The sequence below is a fragment of the Lepisma saccharinum genome, chromosome 10 (assembly GCF_977018435.1).
Source record: "Lepisma saccharinum chromosome 10, izLepSacc3.1, whole genome shotgun sequence".
In the NCBI taxonomy this organism is placed as follows: Eukaryota; Metazoa; Arthropoda; class Insecta; order Zygentoma; family Lepismatidae; genus Lepisma; species Lepisma saccharinum.
In genome coordinates, this window is record NC_139238.1 from 64998549 (window position 1) to 65009623 (window position 11075).

The 11075-nt window shown below is 38.9% G+C and overlaps 1 protein-coding gene across 1 annotated transcript; it reads left to right on the forward strand.

Moving 5' to 3' along the window:
- Positions 1 to 6966: 6966 nt before the first annotated feature.
- LOC145994133 (uncharacterized) lies at positions 6967 to 7494 on the forward strand. The gene has a single exon (XM_083130224.1). The coding sequence runs from the start codon at positions 6967 to 6969 to the stop codon at positions 7492 to 7494; it is 528 nt and encodes a 175-aa protein (XP_082986350.1).
- Positions 7495 to 11075: the final 3581 nt, after the last annotated feature.

Here is an 11075-nt window from a genome sequence, read left to right on the forward strand (position 1 = left end):
CCCAGAGGACGCTTGGGAGAGCGGCTAAAGTACTAAAAACAACAACTGAAGAACAAATTGGTTACAAAAATCCCCAAAGGAAGGAATGGATTTCAGCTGATACATGGAAGAAAATAGAAGAAGGAAGAGGATTGAAACAAAGACTTAACAACACCAGGACAAGACAACAAAAACAAGAAATAGCAAACTTGTACAAACAAAAAGATCAAGATATTAAGAGAACTGTTCGACAGGATAAATGGAAATGAGTAGATGAAATAGCAGATCAAGCAGAAGAGGCTGCAAACACAAATAACTTTAGTAACTTTATAACAAGACACTTAGCAACGAAGAAAATTCAGAAAAACAAACCAATTAAAGAGCTTAATGGGAAGTTGCTTACATCAGACAAAGAATAAATGGAAAGATGGAAACATTACTTCCAAGAATTATTAAACAGAGAAAACCAAGAAGAAACTACAAATCACAATCTAGAAGCACCAACAACTGGTGAGAAGTATAAAATTAAAGGATGGAAGAAAGTAAACACAAATACCCCTAACTTAAACTAGCAATTAAACAATTAAAGAAAGGTAAAGCTGCAGGCAAAGATGGAATACCACCGAGTGTTTTTTTGGCGGATATAGAAACTCCAGCACCACTTTTATATCCTAAATATCCCAAATTTGGACAACAGAGAGGTATCCATAAGAATGGAAAACAGTATTGATTATTAAATTGCCAAAGAAAGGAGATCTTACAAAATTTAGTAACTGGCCTTGTTAGCAATACCGAGTAAAGTAGTTGCAAAAATATTATTAAAGAATAAAGAAACCATTACAAGAAGCTATAAGGAAGGAACAGGCAGGATTTGGTTCCAATAGGTCATGCGTGGATCATATAAATTAATATGAACCTCACGGCTCATATGCATGTGCCGTTAATTCTTCGCAATTGTTTTATATTATTTGATTTATTATTTGATTAATATTATTTTGTACTTGTGAATCTTCTATATTCCATATTATAGCATAAAAAATTGAATGATAGGAAGATTATTACTGGGCTTATAATCCGCTTATATTTTCTATATTGTTAACAGTAAGTGTAAACGCAGCCTAAGTAATAATCCATATGTTAATTTTCTGACCGAATGTCAATTGGAAATATTAATCTGTGTTCTTTCACGGCAGAAAATGTTTATGATTTGTATTGACATATTTCGTTTAACAACAATGAAAAGATCAAATCTGTTCTTTTAAGTTATGTAATGTGTTCAATAAGGTTCAAGTTACAACGGGTCACGATTCGAGTTTCGTCTTTATTAACAGAGATGAATCTTTGCCCTTATACAATTTTTTTGGTTTTGCTGCAACGTTGAAATTAGTTAAGCTCTGATTTGGGGTTGTGGAGATAGACGTTTATTGTTATTTAGTTTTTGGAAATGTCACAAATTGCGCTGTGCAAATTACGTCATACCATGGCAAGTGAGCATCGACAAGAAGGTATAAATGGTGTTGAAGATTGTAAATAGTAGTGCCTTCCGCTCCTCATTTGTTTTTATTTTACTCCCGCTGGGAGCTTCTGGCAAGAACGCTGAATGCTGGGAGCGTGTGATTCGAACAGAGGCATGGTGCATGTCGGCTCGCGGCAGCGGGAGAACATTTCAGCTAGCCTACCAGATGTGGGCCTTTTTGTATTTCTTCAGTGTGCAAAACGTATTTAATTATTATATAATACCAATTCAATTAAAGGACTTGTATCATAAGCGAAATTGTTGCTATATCCGTTGTTCCAGCCCTATGGTAAGATAGACAATATGGCGTCATACCCAGAGATGCCAGTTTTCTTTCGTGTTGATACGTGGAAGGTATCTGCACACATTTTTGGTCCTCCGCATTCCGGATATAGTGACAGTTTGTTTCGTGCAGGTCAGTGATAATCAGTTGTGACAGTGCTAATTGTGACAGTTTTACAGAACAAACAGTGTTTTTGGTTTGCACGCATACATGTTTTCCGCGCTTTCGTAACGAACATTGTTTGAACGCATTTTGCAGTGACCTTGAACTCGGTTGCGATTACAGTAGCATTAATCGCCACGGTACGGTGGAATCAGCTGTTTCAGGAACTCTTGTTTCGTCGTAGGATGATGCATTCTCTATTTCTTCACGACCGTCGTGGGAGGAGGGATTGACTTTCTACGCGAGCATCAAAGAAGCCAATCGGTGAGTAAGTCTGGTTCATTTTACATTTCCTTCCTTGTATTTTCCTTACCTTGCAACCATGGCCGACATTCAGCGTCTTATCAAAGAGAGAAATGCATGCAAGCGCAAACTCAAACGTATAGCTTCGTATGTTGATACTTACGATGAAGCATCAAGCAACATTCTAACAATCAAGACTCGCTTGGAGCATTTAAACGAGGTTTGGCTAAAATTAGAGGAAGTTCAAGACAGCATTGAACTACAATCAGTCGAAGGTGAACATGACGCGGCAAGAGAAGAAATTGAATGTATGTACTTTGATTTGAAAACAAGAATGCAAACTTTGATTGACAAGCATGTCACAAAGCCAGTTTCCCCTGAAACTAAACAATCTGTATCACGAGGAAGTACGCAGGTGAAACTTCCGGCAATTGCATTACCACATTTTAGCGGTAATTACACGCAGTGGGTGTCTTTCAAGGACACGTTCGTGTCGCTGATACACAACAATGTAGATATTTCAAATGTTCAGAAGTTTCAGTATTTGCGCGTATCGTTGAAAGGCGAGGCCTTACATCTAATTCAAAATTTGCCAATGACAGAAGCAAATTACGCTATTGCTTGGGAGCAACTCAATGAGCGATACGACAATAAAAGGTTGATTGCAGTCTCACATGTAAATGATATTTTACATATCAATCCAGTTGTAAAGGAGAATTGTCAGGAACTTCGTGCATTTACAAACACTGCAGTTAGCTCTATTTCAGCACTCAAAATGATAGCTGAAGACACGTCGTTAACTGATATAATTTTAGTTCAGCATTTTGTTTCAAATCTCGATCCTGCAACGAGAAGAGCATTTGAACTAGAAAGTAATGATACTGAATTTAGCACATTAGATCAGCTCTTTAGTTTTCTAGAGCACAGATGCCAGGCTCTTGAAAAGATTAATCCAGTTACGAGTGAAGGTAACAAGGTAGCAACAAAATCATCTACAAATATGCACAAACAGTACAGTGCTAAATGTCAACAATCTTCGAAGTCATATGTTACAACAGATTCTTCATTGTGCATGTTTTGTAAAGCAAACAAACATCGCTTATTTTCGTGTGAAGCCTTTAAGAAAGCTTCTATTTCACAAAAGTATAAATTTTTACGTGAGAATCGCGTATGCTTTAACTGTCTTAGCAGCAACAATCACGTTTCGGCACAGTGTAAATATGGAGTGTGCAAGCGATGTAAACAGAAGCATAGTACTTTACTTCATGTAGATGAAGGTACATCCAATGTAAACCGGCAACGAGAAATGTCATCTGGGGGTCACGTGAACACATCGATGTTAAACAATACAAGCGATTCTTCGCAGCATTCAGATCAAGCACCTCAGGTTTCTTATTGTTCAATTAAGCAGAAAAACGCGTCACAGGTGTTACTTGCTACGGCAATTGTTCAAGTACAAGATATAGCGGGCAATTGGGTCAATTGTCGTGCTCTCTTGGACGCGGCGAGTCAGAATAATTTCATTGTTGAAGATTTTGTTCAAAGTCATCGTCTTAGAAAGGTAAAGCATCGAGTTCCCATTCAGGGAATCAACAATTCGTCAGCTGAATCGAGTCATTCAGTAGAGATCCGTCTGAGATCTAATAATAGCAATTTTACGACAAGTATTTCGTGCTCAGTGTTGCCAACCATTACAGGACTAATGCCTTCAGAAAAGTTTGATGCATCTGAATTGAACATTCCAACAGATATTCGTTTAGCAGACCCAAACTTTTGTTCGCCGGGCAAAATACAGATTCTGCTTGGTGCAGAGGTTTTCTTTACCGTTATGAAGCCTGAAAAGAGAACAAAATCAGGAAATTTCCCCATTCTTCAAGACACAGAGTTTGGATGGATTATTGCAGGGAAGATTCCAGCAACATCTTCTAGCAACAGTATTACTAGGTCATTTTTCACGAGAAAGGAAGATTCTCTCAGCTCGCAGCTCCAACAGTTCTGGATCATAGAGGAGATCCACACGAAACTGCAATCACCAGAAGAAATTGCTTGCGAGCAACATTTTCAGCGAAATGTGACACGAGATGAAAGTGGCCGTTATACGGTCAGGCTGCCATTATGTAAGGATCGTTCAGTGTTAGGTGACTCCTCGCACTCTGCATTAACTCGATTTCACCAATTAGAAACAAGGCTTCAACGTCAACCACAATTAAAGGCTGATTATACAGAATTTATGCAAGAATATTACCAGTTGGGACACATGGAACCCATAGGGAATTTATATGATGTACAAACAAATGACTGCACAAAATTTTTCATTCTGCATCATTGTGTTTTCAAGGATTCCAGTACAAAGAAAATACGTGTTGTTTTTGATGGGAGTTCGCCATCAACAAGCGGTGAATCAATAAATAGCATACAAATGGCTGGACCTACCATACAGGAGGATTTATTTTCAATTGTTCTAAGATTTCGAACTCACAAGGTGGCATTGGTTTCTGATGTAACAAAGATGTATAGAATGATAAACATACATCCAGATGATAGGCCACTGCAATGCATTCTGTGGAGAAACTCTCCTCAGGAACTCATAACAGTATTTCAATTGAATACGGTCTCGTATGGGCTTACATCAAGTGCCTTTTTAGCAACCAGATGTCTGAAGCAGTTAGCCGAAGATGAAGCAGTTAACTTCCCACACGCATGTAAAGTGTTGCAGAGTGATTTCTATGTTGATGATTACGTTGGAGGAAGCAGTAGCGTGCAAGGTGCGTTACAACTTTATCAAGATCTTTCAGAACTTCTGAAAAGAGGAGGATTCATTTTACGAAAGTGGTGCTCCAACAGCACTGAAGTACTCAACGCTATTCCAGAATCACTGAGAGAGACTCAAAATCTAATTCATTTTCATACCGAAGGTGTTAAGACTCTAGGAATTTCATGGAATCCCTCGGCAGACACTTTCATGATTAACATTGGAGCCAAGTCTGTCAACATGATGTCACACAAATCAACCAAACGTCAAGTAGCCAGTGTTATTGCCCAGATATTTGATCCAATTGGACTACTTTCACCAGTAACTGTAATGTATAAGTATTTTTTACAACAGTTGTGGCTTCACAACATAAACTGGGATGATCCACTTCCAGAAAGCCTGCAAGTTGAATGGGTTCATCTTCATTCTCAGCTACCAGTCATCAGTGAAATGCAAATACCACGTTTCATCCTAACACCTGGTTGTGTCCAGAATATACAAATCCATGGCTTTTCCGATGCATCGGAGAAAAATTATGGCAGTTGCTTGTATGTTCGTTCAGCAAACGAAGAAGTTTACGCCGAAGTTCACTTACTGTGCTCAAAACCACGGGTCGCCCCGATCAAGAAAACCACTCTTCCTAGATTGGAACTGTGCGCTTCAGTCTTATTGGCCAAATTACTCAACAAGACTCTCCCAATTTTGAGACTTAATATTGACAATGTTTATTTGTGGACAGATTCACAAATAGTTCTGGCATGGCTCAGATCGCCAGCAAGCAGATGGAAGCCTTTTGTATCCAACAGAGTAGCGCAAATTCAAGAATTTACTCAAACTTATCAATGGAGACATGTTTCGTCCAAGGATAATCCAGCGGATTTAATCTCCCGTGGAGTTAAACCTCAATATATTCATCATCATTCGCTATGGTTTCATGGTCCAGCTTGGTTGCAAGAAGATGAAACGTGCTGGCCATCATCATCATCTGACACAAGTCTTAACAACAAACATGTTCCTGAACAACGAAAGCTTCCTGTAACCACACTGGTGTCTCATCTGCAATCAGAGGCAATAATAAACGATTTTTCTACATTTTTCAAATTGTTAAGGATTGTAGCGCTCTGTAAAAGATTCATTCGCAATTGTAAAAATGCAAGTAACAAACAATGCGATCCACTTACTTCAATTGACATTGAAGATGCCACTCAAACGTGCGTCGTTATGACACAAATTTCGTTCTTTCATCGAGAGATAAATGATCTCACTGCCAAAGGGCAAGTATCCAACAAAAGTATCCTTAAAGACTTACACCCCTTTCTGGATAATCAGGGAATTCTTCGTGTCGGAGGTAGGCTATAAAATAGCAACTTGGAATTCAGCAGCAAGCATCAAATCATTTTGCATCCAAAAAGTCACTTCGGCCGTCTACTAATTGCATCAGAGCATGAACGATTGATGCACGCAGCACCCCAATTGTTAATCTCATCCATTCGAGAAAGGTACTGGATACCTAGAATACGACAAGTTATTAAGCAAATCATTCATCAGTGTTTAACTTGTTATCGTTTGAAGTCATCCGCAGCACATCAGCTAATGGGACAGCTCCCATCCATCAGAGTTACACCTAGCAAGGCATTTAATCATGTGGGCATAGACTATGCCGGACCATACGTCATCAAAGTAGGGTCAATCAGGAGTAAAATCACAAAGAAATGCTACATAGCTCTTTTTACGTGCCTAGCCACGAGAGCAATACATCTTGAGCTAGTAACAGACCTTACTTCTGAAGCTTTCATAGCAGCATTGCGACGCTTTACAGCAAGGCGAGGCAAGTGTTCCACCATTATCAGCGATAATGCCACAACATTTCAAGGAGCGAAGAACGAACTTCAGAAACTTCAATTGCTATTTCAATCGCAAGGATTCAGTGAAGACATTCAAAGGTATGCAGCACAAGAAAACTTTCAGTGGAAAAATTCACCCCCACGTAGCCCAACATTCGGTGGTGTCTGGGAAAGCGCCATAAAATCTATGAAGTACCATCTTCGCAGAGTCGCCAAGAATGCTGTACTGACATACGAAGAGCTGTCAACTCTTTTGTGCCAAATCGAAGCTTGCTTAAACTCTCGACCTCTTACATCCTTACCTGACTCTCACGAAGAATTTAATTACCTCACTCCAGGCCACTTTCTTATTGGTGGTCCACTAACTTCCTTTCCTCAACCAGACTTAACTGATCTCAAGGAAAATAGACTTTCCAGGTGGCAACGAGTTCAACAGTTTCAACAAAGGATTTGGAGAAACTGGTCCCGAGATTATCTTCATGGTATGCAACAGCGTCAGAAGTGGACAACCACGCAGCCCAACCTGCAACCAGGACTACTTGTGCTTCTGAAAGAAGACAACCTACCCCCATTATCCTGGAAAATGGGCATTATAGAAGAAGTGTTTCCAGGGAAAGACAATTTAGTTCGTGTAGCCGCGGTTCGCACCAAGGATGGAGTGTACCGCAGGGCTCTAAGTAAGATTGTGCCTCTTCCAGATGGGAAGATCAATTAAACTTCCATGATTTAGTTTGGATGCTGTGCATTCCAACGGGGGGGAGAATGTTGAAGATTGTAAATAGTAGTGCCTTCCGCTCCTCATTTGTTTTTATTTTACTCCCGCTGGGAGCTTCTGGCAAGAACGCTGAATGCTGGGAGCGTGTGATTCGAACAGAGGCATGGTGCATGTCGGCTCGCGGCAGCGGGAGAACATTTCAGCTAGCCTACCAGATGTGGGCCTTTTTGTATTTCTTCAGTGTGCAAAACGTATTTAATTATTATATAATACCAATTCAATTAAAGGACTTGTATCATAAGCGAAATTGTTGCTATATCCGTTGTTCCAGCCCTATGGTAAGATAGACAATATGGCGTCATACCCAGAGATGCCAGTTTTCTTTCGTGTTGATACGTGGAAGGTATCTGCACAAATGGAGATTGCTAAGCTTAGTTTGCACGCATTCCATCAGCGTCGGCTCTACGATAAAAATCTCTAACAACACTTGGGAATAAAGATACATACATATATTCGCCATGTAAATTGATACTTCGAAGCTTATAATGATATGGGACAACAGGTTAGAATCGGCCGAAATCCTTTAAGATTAATGACGCCTGCCTATTGGACATGCATTTGTCACTGTTGACCCATATGTTTTCATTCTTATGGATAAGTGTTAGAATTTCAGATATTCGAATTTCATTTTGGCCTTCTTCAAAATTTATTCAATATCGATTTAATTGGGCGAGGAAGCAATGTATTTCGTTTTAATGGACAATGTCGTCATTGGCGTGTATCTTCATGCAAAGCTCAGCCTACTAACGTTTTTCAATCCCGAGTAACCAGTAGAGTTCGTAACTTTCATTCTGCATAAATCTTGCCCATATTGAAATCTATTCATGACACATTTTGTCGCAATACTGTAGGAAGGGGTACGTACGTAAGTTTTTGTTTGCTACTGAATGGTAGACCCTAAGCTTCGTCTTCCGGGACAAAAGCGACAGGGTTCTCTTCCCTGGTACGGCTTCCTCCTGGCAACACACACACATGTACCCTCCTCCCTGCACACATATTTGGATTTTCCCATGATGACATGCAGCAAATTAGGATTCTGGGTTCATCGAATGTAATATTCACAAACAGGGGATTCTGTATTTTAAATTAAGGACATTTATGGATTGTAAATTGTGACTGAGTGTAATATAAGCTTTCGTATATATGGAAATAAACCATCTTCTGGACAAAAATGAATGAAAAGAAAGGTCGAAGTAACCTCCCAGATGATGTAGTTACAAATTGTTTAACGAAAAGAATCGTTGATTTATTTCATGTTTCACCAACATCTCCCTTAAGGTCTCAATAGTTTATTCACCGCCCGTGCCCGAGAGGGGTCAGAGTATCCTATTTAGCCGCCTGAGTTTTAGCCGAGGTGGAATTAGAACATTAATGTATTGGAAGACAAAGGCAGGCTGGGATTATCATAATTGGCAGCTGAGTGTGTTATTGAAGGAAAATAGTGAAGAGTGAAACGATATATATATATATATATATATATATATATATATATATATATATATATATATATATGTGTGTGTGTGTATATATATATATATATATTCAAAGCTAAGGTCAACCCTCGTGTATGAATAAGCACGCGTAGCGGCCACAGTAAGACTAGCAGAGCCGCGCTCGCTGTGTAAGAGAGGTTGAGTTGACAGTAGCGTCGAGACGTTGTCGTGTCCATTCATCAGCTGCCATGCGACCGAATCGGTTGTGCATTTTCACCTGTGCCTTAGTGTAATTGCCTTTGTATATTGGGTATTTGATATGTGTGAGTAAGTCGCTAATCCTGACAAAATACTCTCCGAATTATACTTGAACAGTCAGCAGAATGAAGAACAACGCTATATACAGTTTTCATCGACTACGAAAAGCTTTAGATTCACTAAATAGGAACAAAATGTGGAAGATTCTTTCCGAAAAAGGTATGCCTAGTAAAATACTAAGTCTGATAAGAAACATATATGAAGGAAGCAAGTGTCAAGTTATACACAAAAACCAGCTATCGGAACCTGGAGTAAGACAAGGATGTGTGTTTGCACCAACTTTGTTCCTATTAGTGATGGACTATGTAATGAGGAGAGCTTTGGACAAAACGAGAAGAGGAAGCCAATGGAAAATGACGGATAGAGTCGAGAACCTCAAATTTGCCGATGATGTTTGCCTCCTTTTGCAATCCTTCAAAGACATGGAAAACAAATTGAAAGACATTGAAACCGAATCAAAAGTAGCGGATTAAAGATAAATGGGGAAAAAACAGAAGAAATGAGATCAAAAGCCACAAAAAAGCAGAAACTGGAAATAGGAAACACAATTGTCGAAGAAGTGGAAAACATTTCAATATCTTGGAGCAATAATAACCAAAAATGGAGGAGCAGAAGAAGATGTCAAAAACAGAATAAGCAAAGCCAACATAGGTTTCATTCAACTGTATACAATATGGAAAAGTGAACAAATTGGATTAAAAACAAAGCTCAGGATATTTGAAACAAATGTTAAGTCAGTTTTACTATATGGTTGTGAAACTTGGAAGCAAACAAATAAAATAGGACACCAACTGCAAACTTTTGTGAATAGGTGCTTAAGGAGGATCATCAATATAAAGTGGCCTGGTAAAATTACAAATGAGAAACTTGGGGATTTCACAAACCAGAAACCAATCATACAACAAATAAAGCAGAGAAAATGGCAATGGATCGGTCACACCCTGAGAAAACCGGATGGTTCAATAGAAAAGGATGCTTTGAATTGGAACCTCCAGGGAGCACGAAGAAGAAGACTCCCCAGATGTATGTACATGGAGAAGGACAATCGAGCAGGAGCTGCTGCAACAAGAGAAGACGTGGTTGGAGGTCAAGAGTTTGGCGAAGAATCGGACAAGATGGAAATGCTTCACGGAGGTCCTATGCTCCACTAGGAGCGACAGGAAATAAGTCGTCAAGTCAAGTCATATCAGTTTCAGAATTGGTTAAATTTAGTTCTATGTGAGTTTTTCTTTATTCTCTTTGTAATACATGACTATATATAAACAATTGAGCTTTATAATTAAGAAATACTTCATTGCCGTAATAATTACATGTAAATAATTAAACGGAAACAAACAAAATGTGAGAGTTCAACTGAAGGCTAAAGAAGTAGGCTAACTGGTTCACGTCGAATTGAAACTTATGAACTGTGAAGGCCTCGCGAATTCAATTCTATATTTCCTTCTATCTGCTTGAAAATGAACTGAAGAGACAATCTTGGCCAAATGCTGAAGTTCAGACAAGTTTTGATGTTCTGTCTGTTTCGGTGTAAAATGGAAACAGAGAAGGCAGCTGTTCTTCTCAATTATTTTCTAAATTTCCAATTTTATTTCGAACGTATGTCCTTCCTTCTCTTCTGTAGTAAGCATGTCAATTGGAAAACAAGCTGACATGTGTCATGTCACATAAAGATGGCAGTATCTATGCTAGTCTCTGATATCTTTAACACTAATTGAATGTCTTAATATAATTTAATTGCTTGAGGGTAAGTATGAACATTCTAGAATTTGT

Coding starts and splice junctions, on each gene's coding strand:
- LOC145994133 (XM_083130224.1), top strand. CDS start 6,967: ATGAAGTACCATCTTCGCAGAGTCGCCAAGAATGCTGTACTGACATAC.